This window comes from Dictyostelium discoideum (genome assembly GCF_000004695.1).
Source record: "Dictyostelium discoideum AX4 chromosome 2 chromosome, whole genome shotgun sequence".
NCBI lineage: Eukaryota > Evosea > Eumycetozoa > Dictyosteliales > Dictyosteliaceae > Dictyostelium > Dictyostelium discoideum.
The window spans coordinates 3,529,119-3,545,357 of NC_007088.5; the positions used below are offsets into that span (position 1 = coordinate 3,529,119).

General features: G+C 21.5%; 5 protein-coding genes and 2 non-coding genes across 7 annotated transcripts; 3 read left to right on the top strand and 4 right to left on the bottom strand.

Annotated features, from left to right (window-relative positions):
* Positions 1 to 2,101: 2,101 nt before the first annotated feature.
* On the bottom strand, positions 2,102 to 3,841 carry DDB_G0273895 (hypothetical protein; the record flags this gene model as incomplete). The annotated part of the gene is made up of 1 exon (XM_639472.1): positions 2,102 to 3,841. One exon carries the CDS (start codon positions 3,839 to 3,841, stop codon positions 2,102 to 2,104), a length of 1,740 nt encoding a protein of 579 aa, XP_644564.1.
* A 606-nt stretch (positions 3,842 to 4,447) lies between these two features.
* On the bottom strand, positions 4,448 to 4,519 carry tRNA-Glu-UUC-10. Its single transcript has one exon. It is a non-coding gene; the product is annotated as a tRNA-Glu (tRNA).
* A 148-nt stretch (positions 4,520 to 4,667) lies between these two features.
* DDB_G0273897 (hypothetical protein) lies at positions 4,668 to 5,532 on the top strand (the record flags this gene model as incomplete). Its single annotated transcript, XM_639473.1, has 2 exons — positions 4,668 to 5,114; positions 5,443 to 5,532. 2 exons carry the CDS (start codon positions 4,668 to 4,670, stop codon positions 5,530 to 5,532), a joined length of 537 nt encoding a protein of 178 aa, XP_644565.1.
* A 1,253-nt stretch (positions 5,533 to 6,785) lies between these two features.
* Positions 6,786 to 7,118, top strand: DDB_G0273899 (hypothetical protein; the record flags this gene model as incomplete). Its single annotated transcript, XM_639474.1, has 1 exon — positions 6,786 to 7,118. The coding sequence occupies one exon, from the start codon at positions 6,786 to 6,788 to the stop codon at positions 7,116 to 7,118; it is 333 nt and encodes a 110-aa protein (XP_644566.1).
* Positions 7,119 to 7,433: 315 nt separating this feature from the next.
* Positions 7,434 to 10,370, top strand: DDB_G0273901 (hypothetical protein; the record flags this gene model as incomplete). The annotated part of the gene is made up of 5 exons (XM_639475.1): positions 7,434 to 7,524; positions 7,752 to 7,924; positions 8,019 to 8,127; positions 8,245 to 9,537; positions 9,664 to 10,370. 5 exons carry the CDS (start codon positions 7,434 to 7,436, stop codon positions 10,368 to 10,370), a joined length of 2,373 nt encoding a protein of 790 aa, XP_644567.1.
* A 209-nt stretch (positions 10,371 to 10,579) lies between these two features.
* tRNA-Phe-GAA-8 lies at positions 10,580 to 10,653 on the bottom strand. The gene has a single exon. It is a non-coding gene; the product is annotated as a tRNA-Phe (tRNA).
* Positions 10,654 to 11,323: 670 nt separating this feature from the next.
* On the bottom strand, positions 11,324 to 15,833 carry irlF-2 (IRE family protein kinase; the record flags this gene model as incomplete). Its single annotated transcript, XM_639476.1, has 2 exons — positions 11,324 to 15,362; positions 15,670 to 15,833. The coding sequence occupies 2 exons, from the start codon at positions 15,831 to 15,833 to the stop codon at positions 11,324 to 11,326; spliced, it is 4,203 nt and encodes a 1,400-aa protein (XP_644568.1).
* Between the last annotated feature and the right edge of the window lie 406 nt (positions 15,834 to 16,239).

Here is a 16,239-nt window from a genome sequence, read left to right on the forward strand (position 1 = left end):
TACTTTTTTTTTTTTTGATAAAGAAGATATTTATTTTTTCAAAAAAAAAAAAAAAAAAAAAAAAAAAAAAAAAAAAAAAAAAAAGAAAAGGTTTTTTTATTATTATTAATAATCCAACCATAACAATAAAATTTAATCGGTTATTATTAATAAAAACAATCTAAAAAAAAAAAAAAAAAAAAAATATTGGTAACATTCAAACCAGACACCAAAAAAAAAAAAAAAAAAATTTTTAATTAAAATTTATTTAAATAAATTTTATTTTTCATTTTTTTTTTTTTTTTCAAACAATAATTTAAATTTATTAATAATTTATATAAATTAAGTATAGATAAATAGAGCACTCAAAAATACACAAAATGATATAAAATTAAAAAAAAATGAATGTAATCATTCTGTTTTTTGAATTTTTTTTTTTTTATTTTTTAAAAAATTATCATTCATTTTCAATACTTTCAAAATTATTTTTTTTTTTTTTGAAATTTTTTTTATCAATAATAACTGATTTAATTTTATCTATTTTTTAATATGAATTTAGTATAGATAAATAGAGTACTCAAAAAAAAAAAAAAATACACAAAATGATATCATCAAATATTTGTCACAAAATTACCATATTATTTTCAGCATGCTGTTTTTAGGGTGAAATTATTTTTTAATTTCTCTTTTATTTTATAACTTTTTTTTTTTCATACAATCAGATTAAAATAAATTAAAAAAAAAAATAAAAATAAAATAAAATATAATTTTTATCACTATTTTTTAAATTAATTTTTATTTTGGAAATAATTAAAAGTGATTTTTTTTAGGGGACTTGTCTAATCGGGAAAAAAAAATTAAAATTATTTTTTTTTTTTTTTTTTTTTTATGCAATCAGATCAGAAATTTTTTACTTTTTTTGGTTTCTCCAAATCGGTGTAGTCTTTTAATAGAAAAATTCTATTTTATTTTTAGTATAAAAAGTAATTTTTTTTTTTTTTTATTTCATTCAAAAAAGACAAAGTTATAACTTATAACTTATAATTATATAAAAAAAAAAAAAAAAAAAAAAATATACTTAAAAAAACAATAAAATTGTTATTAAAAAAAAAAAAAAATTATTTAAATAATTTTTTATATAATTTATTCTTTGACAAAATTAAAGAGGTAATTATTATTATTAAAAAAAAAAAAAAAAAAAAAAAAAAAAAAAAAAAAAAAAAAAAAACCAACCAAACAAACAATAATTAATTTTTTTAAATAACTTTTTTTAGAAATAGGTTGTTTTATGTATATGTGGATTTTTTTATTTTTTTAATAAATATTTGTTTGGTTATTAGTTTATTTAGTATGAATCGGTACTAATCCAATTGCCAGAGAATCAAAGGATTTTATTCTTTTTTAAGATATATCTTTTCATTCTCGGGCATTGTTGAAAGGTAGATTGTATATTAAACAGCTGTTTCACTAAATAATATATTTCTTAATTAAATTTTTAAAAAAAAAACTTTTTTATAAATCATTAAACACAGAATAAAATATGGGAATTATTTAATTTTCAATCAAGGTAAATAATTAAAATACTTTTTATTCTAATAATTATAATAATAATAAAAATAATTAGTTTTACTAATATTAATTAATATTATGGGTTGGTTGGTATAAAACTAAAATTAAAAAATCAAAGTTTAAAGAACTATATTTTTATGAAATCAGTGTTTCTGATTGTGTTGGATGATCCCAAACAAAATCCCAAACAAAATCAAAATAAAACAAATAAAACAAATAAAAACAAATAAAAACAAATATAAACAAAAACATAAACAAAATAAAATAAAATAAAATAAATAATTAAACAAAAAAGAAAAAAGAAAAAACAAAAAAATAAAAAACCAAAAACAAAAAACAAAAAAAAAAAAAAAAACAAAAACAAAATAAATAATCCAAAATTTAATTAAATTTTTAAAGTTTAATTGTTTTGAAATTTCACAACGTTATCAATTAGAAATAATACTTTTATGGGAATTGGATTTTTTATTATTTTTAAAATTTTGAAAACTAATTATTTTTATTATTATTATTACTTTTTTTTTTATTTATTTATTTTTTAATTATTATTTATTTAATTTTGATTTAATTTAATTTCTCTTTTAAAAACTTTTAATTTTTCATTTTGATAAGAATTTTTTGAAAAAATATAAGTATTTTTAATGAAATCAAAACTTTTAATATGTTGATATTCATTAATTAAACGATTTAAATCCAATAAATATTTATCAAAATCACAAGTACTATTAATTGCACCTGTTTCAAAATGTGTAATCGTTTTATTACCACTCAAGAGTATTTCTTCAATCACTTGAGTAGTTGTTGAACTCCACATTAAAAATGTTGAAATTGATTTATTTGATGAAATTAATGAACCAATCTCTTTATTAAATGAAGTTGGAGTTTTTTTATTTTTTGGGAATTTTAAAATTCCACCTCTAACTCGGCACCAATGATTAAATGTAACTTTTTTCATTGTTTTGTTCTCTTTAAATAATTGTTTAAAAACTTGCCAGTTATTTGAAAAAGTTTTATTCTCTACTAATAAACCTAAACTACCACCACTACCATCTAAAAAACTATCACAACTACATCCTAAACCCAATTCTCTTCTTTCAACATTATTTGATAATAAATAAATTAAATTATCATAACAAAAATTAATTGAAAATAATTTTAAATTTCTAAATGTTTTAAATAATGAATTTAAATCACCCAATGAAAATGTTGAATATAAATTTTCAAAATGTGATAAATTTGATAAATAATATTTTAAATTATCTTCTTTTTTTTCTTCTTCTTTTTCTTTTTCTTTTTCTTTTTCTTTTTGTTGTTGTTGTTGTTTTTGTTGTTGTTGTTGTTGTTGTTGTTGTTGTTGTTGTTGTTTAATTGAATAAGATAATAATTTAATTATTGGTATACCATCAATATCACTCTCACCATTAATAACTAAAAAATCTAAATTTTTTGACCAAATATCTAATGATTTAAATAAAACTTCTTTTGATGGACAATATTCAGTAGAAATTGATAATACTTTTTGAACTCTTTTTCCAAATTCTTCAATTGATTCAACGGTTTGAAATCTTTTAAAATTAATTTTATATAATTTTAAATTAATCATTGTACTATTACTTTGATAAAGAGAATTTATAATATCTAAAATTTGACTATTTTTTAAATTAATGTTTCTAACTATAAATTTTTTAAATATTATATTTTCTTTATTATTTTGTTGTTGTTGTTGTTGTTGTTGTTGTTGTAGTTGTTGTTGATAATTAACTAATTTTTCAATACCTTTATTTGCTAAATTAAAATCAAAACAAACTTTAATACCATCTTTTTTATTTTTATAATAAAATAATTCATCTGTATGATCAAAATGTAATTTTAATGTTTTTACATTTTCTTTTTTTATAATTGAAAATTTTCCAATTCTTTCAATAAAATCTTTTGATTCTGATGTTTTTATTTTTGTTGTCATTATTTCGGTGGTAGTATTATTATTATTATTATTATTATTAAAATTTTTTTCAAAATCTAAATTATAATTAAAATCAATTGAAACTGTTAAATTATTTGATAATGTTTTAAACCAATCATGATTCACTAATGCCAATGAAATCATTAATTCTTTAATTAACTTTTCATTATCTCTATAATCAATATCTTCAATTTTAATGAAATCAATTAATTTATTATTTCTATCAATATGTTTACATAATATTTTAATTATATATTTTTGAATATATAATGGTAATTTTATAATTTTATTATTATTATTACTATTATTGTTAATATTGTCGGTTATCATTTTGTGGTCATTTAAAAAATTGTTAATTTTGATTTTTTTTTTTTTTTTTTTTTTTTTTTTTTTTATAAAATTCTTATTATTCTCAATGTCATAAAAACATTTTCATCGCCATATCGCAACATTTTTTAATAATATCTCCCAAACCATTTTTTTTTTTTTTTTTTTTTTTTCAAAACAATGGTTTATGAAAATTCCACAATTTGAATTTGTTTTGTTGAAAAATGAATATTTAAATTATTAATCTTTAAAATTAAATCAAATTGTTAAATTTATAGATAAATATATATAAATCAAATTGAAGTTTAGTAACTTGCGAAAAACCTTACAAAATGTTGAATTTATAAGTTATGCAATATAAATATATAAATAAAATATATGTTAAGAAAGAGATAATAATTACAACAAATAAAGAGTTTATTATTGTTATGAAAATTGTAAAAACGAAAAACTGTTTATTTTTATTTTTATATTTTCGGTTTTAACTTTTTTTTTTTACCTAAAAGCGGTGTATATTTTCGGTTTTAACCGTTTTTTTTTTTTTACCTAAAAGCGGTGTATTTCGGTTTTAACCGAACTTCGTAAAAATATCAATTTTAGTAAAAAAAACTCCCCATTCGGGAATCGAACCCGAGGTACCAGTGTGAAAGACTAGAGTGTTACCGACTACACCAATGAGGAATTATATGGAAATATTTGATTAAACAAGAAAATTTAATTATTTTATTTATATGAACACCATCCAAAATTAACTCCTGGCCAAAAAGAAATAATGATCAAAATGAATAGCAAACACCTTCCATTTAAAGAAATTAAAAAAATAATAAACATGGAAGGTAGAGACCTATTATGGAGATACACACAGAAAGCACTACCAAAAATATACAACATGCCATGCCAACAGTATGGGGAAGATGAGACTTCAGAACATATATTCTTCAACTGCAAAGCCCACATCAAAAACACACAAGAAATCTTCAACTACACATTAACCAAGTGTGGACACACCTGGAATGTTAAGATTTTAAACCATCTACAAATTGCACTAATATCCAATTTAATAGCTATTATATTCGAAAAAATTTGGCACAAAAGAAACAAACTCATCCACGATGAAATAGAAATAGTAATTCATAGACAACAAGTCATACGTGAACTAATTAAAACACAAAGAGTTGCATGGGATAGGACACAAGCGGTTATAAACAAAACATTAAGAATCAAATCAAAGCAATGGCCAGAAGAACAAAATAAATTAGACTCATTAATCTCTAAAGTTATTACAATTTAACAGACAATGGAACTCACCTCTTCACGCAATAGCACTTCCCAAACATCTCAAAAAATACAATAATTCACTCAGTACTCTCTATAAATGAAAAAAAAAAAAAAAAAAAAAAAATATAAAAAAAGATTTAGAAAAAAATTTGGACAAAAAAGATGTTTTAATCAAAAGTAATAATACATTCAAAATTGCGTTATCCAATTCAAAAAAAAAATAATTATTTAATTTAATATTCAAAAGAAATAATTATTAAATTTCAACAATTTACAAATATTAATCAAATCTCTTCTTTCAAAATCACTAAATTAATAATTTACAGTTTGATATTTATTCAAACTCTGTATTCATAAAAACTCAATTATCAATTTACATATTACAAAAACCGATTAACATAATTATAAAAATCTAAAATTAATATCTAAATAATATTACAAAAATTTCAGTACAAAATTAAATTTTATTTAAAATTCTATTAAAATAAATTAAAAATTGTATAAATAAATAAATAAATAAATAAAACTAAAAATTAAATTAAACTAAATAAATACCATATAAATAAATAAATTAAAATTAGTTATATTCACTGCAGCTTTACATTTTGTATTCAATAGCTATTGGCATAATTAGGAGATGTGATAAAGTCAGAATTAGATAAGGTCATTCTATAGAAAAAGGATCGAATATTCCCTTTTGATATAATGGTCATCTCTGTAGATTATAACCAAAGTAGGCTATTACATTTGGCGACATTGCTTGTTAGAATCAACAACCAGCCCAAGTAAAAAAAAAAAAAAAAATATAAACAAAGTTTAATAAAAAAAAAAATATAAACAAAATTTAATTATTAAATTACATTGTTAATATTAATAAGTTTTTAATAAAATTAATAGTAATTGTAACAAGATCTCAAAAAAATATCTTGTTAATACTAATATTTATTTAATTTTATGAAATGTTCTAAACAGAACATTTAAAAAATAACTATTAATATTGAATTGATAATTCAATATTAATTATTACTAACTTAATTCATTTTAATAAATTGTTTCATTTTATATAATAAACTCACTAAACACAACTAAACAATAATTCAAAAATAAATAATAATAATTTAGAATATAGTTTTGTTTCAACATTTTGTTATGACACATACAATTCAGAAAATAATAATAATTTATTTTATTGTTTTGTTTAAAGGGGTTTTCTCCCGTTGTAATTTAATTTTAAAATTAAATTTAATTTTCAAAAAAAAAAAAAAAAAAAAAAAAAAAAAAAAAAAAAAATTAAATTAATTTGAATTTCACAAAAGTTTTCATAACAGATATTAGATACCAGATATTAAAAATGCCACACACAAAATCACCATATAAAATAATAATTAAATTAAAATAATATAATATTGTAGTTTAAATTGGATCTAACCCTATCGGCCGAGGTTGGAGTAGTTAATAGATTTGAGTTCGCTCAAATCTAAGGACTATAAAAGGAAACTAGGTTTCCAATTCAACCTCAGTAGTAAATATATACAAACAATAAAAACACGATAGGGCTACGGTCATTAATTAATTTTGTGTACATTTATTTCTTAAATAATTAATCATTTTACTTTAATAATAGAATAAATAAATAATTAAATTTTATTAAATAATTTATTTTAAGAGAATGTCAACTAATAATAACGAAGATATTGATAATGATGAATTGCAACAACAGGATAATGAGGAACAACAGCAACAACCACAGGTATCAACATTCAATGAACAGCAACGTCAGATAAGGGAACAGCAGCAGGTAATAGATAAACAAAATCAACTTCTTCAACAACACATTCAATTAATAAATCAACAATCTCAACAACAATTGAATAATCATACGACACCACCATCATCACCCAACATTACAACACCAATAACTTCAGCAGCAATAACCAACACAATAAAGAAATCATTAGGAAAAATTAACACTGATGATACCGACCACCAGTTGTTACAGTAATGATTACAATTAAACAATAATAATTAAAATAATAATTTATTTAGTTTTATATAATTTAGAGTTTTCATTCGAAACTTCTCGGTCGAAAATTGTAAAAACTAAAAAAAAATAAAGTTAGTTCTGATTGACCTTTACAGCATTCTTATAATATTAATTGTTTTCCTTTGTTTACTAAGACAAAAACATTAAAGCATAACCCAAACACACTCAAACTCAAACACATATCAACAATTGATGGTAGAGCTATTTTAGCAGACGTTATATTTCCAAATCAATTACCAATTGGTATTCTTGGAATTTATGCACCAGCATCAAATGATACCATCAAAAAGAATTCATAACAACTTCACTACAAACACTTCTCCACAACCACTCAACAAACCCAATACCAAACCAATCCCAACATGTATCTATTATCGCAGGCGATTTCAACTGTATCCACAACGACAATTCACTATTAGACGATATTATCCAATCCTACACATACCAACACCATCTAATTGATCAAGGTGAATTTAAAAACACTCCAACTCATACACATGGCAACAGATTAGATAGAATATATACTCATTACAATAGAATAGACCCTGAAAATTTATACACAAGTCCACCAAATTCCATCTTCATTATCAGATCATAATCCAGTATCAACAACAATTTCTTCACCTTTTCAAATAAATAAACATAAGAAAAGATGGATATTATCACCTGGTACTGCAAATGACCATGAAGCAATCAATATTATCAATCATTTAATAACTAATCACAATAACACATCAATCAATCAATTTACAAATTGGTCAAAAGTAAAATCAAAAATTATTAAAACTCTAAAAAACTATCAATATAACAAAGACAAACAAACTCAACGTGCAAAACAAATACTATTAGAAAAAGCAGCAAAATTTAAACATCTTGAAAAACAATGCATCGCTGAATACAATATTATATGTAACAAAAACAAATTACATCAAAACCACACAAACAAATAAAGGAGAAATACCTATAAGTATCTATCAGCAATACTAAACAAAGATCAAAAGATGCAAAAATTACCTTCTGAGAATACTTCCCTTCATCGTCAACATCAACCAAACTGGTTTCGTACCCTACAGATTTATCATAGACAACATCATCAACATCAATGAATTAATCAACTACCTCAAATCTAAAAACCTCCCTGGTAACATCACACTATTTGACTTCTTTAAAGCATTTGATTCTCACGATAGTATTAAAAGAACATTAATTCATATTGGTATACCAATAAAATTAATAAATATAATCCACAAGCTTTTATCTGACTCACAAGCAAAAATTTCAATTAATGGTAAAACGACTAGAAAATTCGATATTAAAAGTTGTGTAAAACAAGGTGACCCAATCTCAGCCACTTTATTTGTAATTGTAATTGAAATATTAGCAAGAACAATAAATGCAGACAATACAATAATTGGATTACCAATTTCACCCAATCCACAAATTAAAATCAAATTTACCCAATTTGCAGAAGACTCTACAACATACAACATCAACTACGAACAACAACAACAATCAATCAAACATTTCGATAATTTCTGCGCTTCAACATCATCATCATTAAATTTTGACAAAAGTGCAATAATAGAAATCAACCCCCACAAAATCACTGATAAACACTTAATAAACAACATTCCACAATCAAAAAGAATACCAATAACCAAAAAAGATCAATCAGAAAGAGTTCTTGGCTATTTCTTTAATCATAATGGTTTACATAGGAAATTACCAGAAACAATGAAAACACTGATCAAATCATTAGTACTATGGAAAACTAGTGGCACAACATTAAAAACAAAAACAACCATCATAAACACTTACTCACTATCACCAATAACATATTTATCATACCTTGAAGAATTTACAAAAGATGAAGAAATTCAAATTAATAAATTAATCTCATGGTTTATGAATTCTCCCGCAAATTCTGAATCACCAACTCTCAATACCAATTCCATTGAAAACAACACATCAACCATCCATTCACGTGCAAAAATACCTTTGATGTGTTATGATAGATCATTAAAACTATTAAAAGAAGGTGGTTGGGGTATGTGGAATATACAATTACGACAAGCTGCTCAAAAGATTTGGATATACAACATATTTTTACAAATGCATAAATCTGCAAACAATTCAATATACATGATAAGTTGGATGGATCAAATCATCAACAAGTCAATCTCTTCTCCATTCCTTATAAAAATCAAAAAAGAATGGGAAAACTATGCAACTCAAATTAGATATCTAAAAGATAAAATTCAAACCCTACAACCAATATTAATAAAAAACCAAACCACTCAAACATTAACCACAAATAATATTTCACTACCACCAACACTCAAAGAAATCTACTCGACAATACTCAACAATCACCAATGTAAATCAAAAGACTATATAGGAAAGAAATATTCAGATCTACTTCTTACTTCGCACCAACAATCAATATAACTATTATGGAAATACACATACGACCAACTATTTGTCAAAATTCAAAAATTAAAAGATCCAAAAGGCCGTGATACAATGCAAAGATTCCATGCTAGATGTCTTCCGATTAATCATCTACACAACAAAGTTTGCTCCATTTGCAACAATGAAATGAATAATGATCCCTATGGTCATTTGTTTTTCAATTGTCAGCACACAATCAACTTCATAAACCACGACAAATTAAAATATTTTATATATAAAAATTGCAATGGAAACAAAAACTGGTCACTAACAAAAAACCAAACAACAAAATTATACACACTCATTTATAAACCACAAACAAACAACAAAGCATTTAAACCAGATCCAACTATCAATATTAATTTTCATTTTGCAGAAAACGCACAATATAAAAAATACAGGTTCAACTGGAATTATATAAACACAAATCTTGATCTAGTCAGAACACATGCATATTGGAACATAATCTCATTAGTTATTCACCAAATATGGATATGGTTATGCAAATCATTATTTGACATCAATATAACTCAATCAATTGACAATTGGAACAACCAAATAAACAACACAACACTAGATTATGATATATTAAAATCAAAATGGCACAAGCTAATAAGATTGGAATATTCCAGAACATTATCAAACTTTAACCAATACTCAATTAAAAACAACCTCACAAAAACTCAAAAAGAAACCCAATGGCCCGAAACCATCAAAAAATTTAAAAAAGAATGGAGCATAAACACAAACCAATGCTGAAACCAATTCCAACAATTACACCACCAATTAATTATTAATTACCTAATCTAAAATAACATACCATTTTAAATTCACAAAAACTAAAAAACCTAAAATAAATAAATAAAGTACTAATTGTATACTACAATAGTTTATTTATATCAAAAAAAAAAAAAAAAATTAAAGCAGAGATCGAACTTGCGATCAAAGGATTTTTGTGTGTAAAAATTTGCCTCAGGCCGGGATCGAACCAGCGACCTTAAGATCTTCAGTCTCACGCTCGTACCAACTGAGCTACTAAGGCTTGGTGAAAATGTAAATTTTATTAGCAGTTACAATATTAAGAAAAATTCAAAAAAAAAAAATTATAATTTTTTTTTTCTATTTGTTCAGGATTACAATAACAAATTAATTTTAAATAAAAAATTTACTTTTATTCGAACAAAAATCAAATGAAATTTCAAAACTCAATATAAATAAAAAAAAATGGTTTTTGTTATTCCTTCGAATAAAATATAATAAAGATAAATATTCAGCGCACATTATTTAAATTATATTAAAATTTAAATATATATTAAAATAATAGTAATCCTTAGTATCACTAATCAAATATATATTTAGATATAATTTAATTGTTTAATTAAATTTTATATTTAATTAAAAAAAAAAAGGAAAGGAAAGGAAAGGAAAGTATTTAAAGAATTCGGGACAATTCAACTATAAAAAGAAGCCAACCTTCTAATTTACCAAGAAAAATCATAAAGAGGTTGGGTACGTAGCCAAATTTATATGTTATTTCTTTAAGTTTATTTAAAAAAAAAAAAAAAAAAAGTAATAAATGGCTTTAAAATTTATTTATTATTAGTATTACTATTATCTTTTTTTAATGAAACTTAAATAAATATGAAAACATATTATACAAATAATTGTTTATTATTATTATTATTTTTTTTTTTTTTTTTTTTTTTTTTTTCTTAATTATAAAATTTAATTAAATAATCAAATGATGATGAATATTCTTTTAATTGTTTATACAAATGATAAATTAAATTTGGAATTTTTGATTCAAAATAAAATAAAATTGAATCTTGATTTGTTAAAATATTATTAATGAATTGTAGTTCAATTGTTGGTTGTTTTTGTTGTTGCTGTTGTTGTTGAATTAATCTTTTAATATCTTTATGATGTACAATTGTATTTCTAATAAATCTAATTAAATCTTTAATTTGATCATATTGATATTGACTTGTTGAACCAATTGATAGATTATTAATATCAATTAATTTATCCCATGTTTGTTTTAAAAATGGTTCTGATTTTGGTTCAATATAATCACTTGATAATGAAATCACAAATAAATAATTTAAAGATTTATTAAATTTATTACCACCACCACCACCACCACTATTATTTGATTCTTTACAAATGTTTAAAGCTGCATCAATGAATTGTATTTTCTTTTCTACATTCCAAAATAATGGATGATTTAAAACATTTTCAATTGTTGGTCTTTTAGATTCATCATTTGATATCATTGATTTAATTAAATCACAAGCTAATAAATTATGACCCAATAATTCTAAATTAACTTTATTTAACATTATATTATAAATTCTAAATAATTTATCATTACCAAATGGATGTTGACCATTTGTAAATAAATAAAATAAAATACAACCCAATGAAAATATATCAACTGATTTTGTCATTCTTTTACTTTGTAATACTTCAACTGGATGATAACCACCTTGACCTGTTGGTACATTTGTTGTAAATGAATATGATGATTCAACTTCCATTTTACTTAATCCAAGATCTGATATAATGAATGAATTATTTGAATTATTATTTGAATTATTATTTGAATTATTATTACTTTTAATTTTATTATTACTTTTATTATTATTATTATTATTTTTATTAGTTGATAATGTTAAAATATTACGTGGATTTAAATCATTATGAACTATATCATGTGAATGAAGGAATTGAACACCATTAATAATATCTTTTGCAAGTTCATTTAATGATTTACCTGATGAATTTATGAATTCATTTAATTTACCATTTTCAACTAAATATTGTAATGATACATCACATAATGTTAAACCTAAATAAACAAAGTGTTTATCCTCTTCTTTATCAATATATCTAATCATATTTGAACAATTTTTATTTGTTAATGTTATTAATGCTTCAACTTCTTTATTTATTAGTGGATTGAATGCTTTTTGCATTTGTTTAATTGCAACTGGTATTTTATCACTCCATATACCTTTAAATACTAATGTACCATTTGAACCTCTACCTAATATATTTGATTCATTTCTATTAAATTTAAATTTACCAATTGATACAAAATCTTCATCTTCAACTATTATAAATTCACTTTTACTTTTAATTTCTTTATTATTTTCTTCTTTTTCTTTTTCTACTTCTTCTTTTTTATTTTTAATTTCTTTATTATTTTCTTCTTCTTTTTTAATTTCTATTTTTAAATTTTTAATTTGGTTTTCTAGTTGTTGTTTTTGTTGTGGTTTTTCTTGTTTTTGCTGTTGTTTTTCTTGTTTTTGCTGTTGTTTTTCTTGTTTTTGCTGTTGTTGCTGTTTTTGATGTTTTTGTTTTTGTTGTGATTGTTGTTGTGATTGTTGTTGTGGTTGTTGTGATTGTTGTTGTTGTTGTTGTGGTGGTGATTGTTGTTGTGATTTTTGTTGTGATTGTTGTTGTGATTTTTGTTGTGATTGTTGTGATTGTTGTTGTGATTGTTGTTGTGGTGATTGTTGTTGTTGTTGTTGTTGTTGAGATTGTTGTTGTTGTTGTTGTTGTTGTTGTTGTTGTTGTTGTTGTTGTTGTTGTTGTTGTTGTTGTTGTTGTTGTTGTTGTTGTTGTTGTTGTTGTTGTTGTTGAGTTTGTATTTTTAGATTATGTTGTTGTAGATCTTGTGGTTGTTGATAATTTTGTTTTTTTTCTTTTTCTTGTTGTTTATCTTGTTGAAGAACTTTTTGTTTTTTTTCATTTTCTAATTTCTTAATTTTCTTTTTTTGTTTTGTTTTTAATTTTTTTTGTTTTTCTTCTTTTTCCAATTCATTTAAAAAATCATCATTTTTCATTCTTGATATTCCTTCACTTATTTTAGACAAATCTACGGATCTGGTTGGTAAAACACGAAAAGGATCAGAAGGATTCTGATAATCTTCTTGATAAACGAAATACAATGACTCGTACTTATCTTTATTTATAAAAATTGGAGCTTTCAAACGATCATTTATCACACCAAAAAGTAAATCTATTCTATATGGTTCATTTGGTGATTTTTCTTTTTTATGATTATATAAACCCTCTAATAACTTTAGACATCCTGAATACTGTTTTTCAATTTCATTCTGACATTTTAAATAATTTACAATACAACCAAATTGAGATATGCTAATTGAACCTTTATAAAGTTCTCTATTTAATAATAAATAATTTAGGTATACATTAGCAATGTTGCAATTCATATCATATGAAATATTTGAAATAAATGCAAATATTAATATTGGAATTAATGTTGATCTAGTTAATGTTGGAACTGTAAATTTACGACTTTTAAACAATATACTAAAATATTTTGATAAAAGAAGGCCTCTAATTATTTCAAAATCTGTCATTAACTCTGAAATATCAAATACATAATTTGGATTACCAATATTTGTACCCGTTAAATTTTCAATAATATATGAAGAAAAAAATCTATAACCAGCAAAGCTAAATACCAATGATATTAATGAACCTTTTCTATATTCAACCAATTTCTCTAATTCATCATCATCATTTTTATTATTATTATTATTATTATTATTATTATTATTATTATTATTATTATTATTATTATTATTATTATTATTATTATTATTATTATTATTATTATTATTATTATTATTATTATTATTATTATTATTCCAAAAATCAAAAGGATAGGTAAATTTATTTGAATTACTATAAATTAAAAAACCTAATCTCTTTTGAATTAATTTAAGATCATCATAACAAGTTTGATTAACTTCAGTATTAAAAATGATTGAACTTGAGGTAAAAAATCGAATATAGTCTGAACATTCCATTGTAGTTATTAAAAATTTGGTATCAAATACTTTAAATGGTATTTCTGTTTCTCTTGAATAATTATTATCATACTTTTCTTTTTCTTTACAATCACCACTAAGTCTATATATGTTTTCGGCTTTACCATTACCATTATCATTATTATTTTTATTAATATTATTATTATTATTATTATTATTATTATTATTATTATTATTATTATTATTATTATTATTATTATTATTATTATTATTATTATTATTATTATTATTATTATTATTATTATTATGTAATTTAAATTTCATACCAAGCATACTAGTTTTTGTTGGTATTGAATTTAAAAAATTTGGAGTATTTTCCACAATAACAGTTAAAACGGGCAATGAAAATTCAATAGAAGTAATTTCTAAAATTCTTAATATTGATATTGAAATTTTATTATTATTATCATCACTTGCAAATACACTAATACAATCTTCTTTACTGTCATAATATAAGTTAAAAAGAGCTTTTGCTATATCAGTTGCTTGATAATGACAAATCATAATCCAAAGATCTTCTAATCTTTCATAATTTGTAAATTTGAAATAATTTGAAATTATATGTGAATTGTCATCCTCTAATATTGATAAAATTGAGAAACGTCCAAAATAATCATCTTCATTACCATCATCATCATCACCATCAATATTATTATTATTATTTTTAAAGATAAACCTGTTTTCTAGAATATTTGAATCCCATTCATAAAATGATTTATAAATAATATCAGATTTTTTAATAAGTGAAAAGAATTGATCAAATATTCCGGTTGTAACTTTACTATTATCAGTTGTCATTAAATCATAAAATTCTAAAACTAATGTTTCAATAAATCTTTCATTCATAAATTCATAAAAACAACTTATAAATTTATTTGCACCACTATAACTATTAAAAATTAAAACTATAAGATTACCACAATTTTTGAACTTTTTTGGATCTTTTATAATATCTATATAATCTTTTAAATCATTCATTAAAATTTCACTATATATTAATCCATAATTGATATTAATAATTTAGAGATTAAATAAATAATAATAATAATAATAATAATAATAATAATAATAATAATAATAATAATAATAATAATAATAATAATAATAATAATAATAATAATAATAATAATAATAATAATCCCTTCTCTGTATGATTTAAATCATCTATTTTTAAATAATCCATTGAATAGGTTAACATTTTATTGGTTGGTATAACTTCACATAAATGAATTAAACATTCTATAACAGTAGTTGCATAGTCGTCTTCATTTTCTGAAAGATTATTATTTTTTAATTTATTTTTATGTAACTTTTTAAAATCAAAATTATATTCTAAAATTTGTTCAAAATTAAAATTCATTTTTATTTTTTTTTTTTTTTTTTTTTTTTTTTTTTTTCTATTAATTTCAAAACAAAAATTAAAAAAATATATATATAAAAATAATAATATTGATGTGTATTTTTGTGTGTTTTATTTATCTATACTAAATTCATATTAAAAATTAAATTTAAATTGTTATTTTATAAAAAAAAAAAAAAAAAAAAAAAAAAAATGAAAAATAAAAAAAAAAAAATGAATATTTTTTTTTTTATTTTTTTTTTTTTTTTGGGTTTATAATTTGAATGTTACTACCATCAAACAAAAAAAAAAAAAATGAAAAAAAAAAAAAAAAAATATTTTGGGTGTGGGTAAACTTAAAAATTAATTACATTATTAAATCTGAGTTTTGTGATTGAGTTAAAACAGTGTGGGTAAACTTAAAATA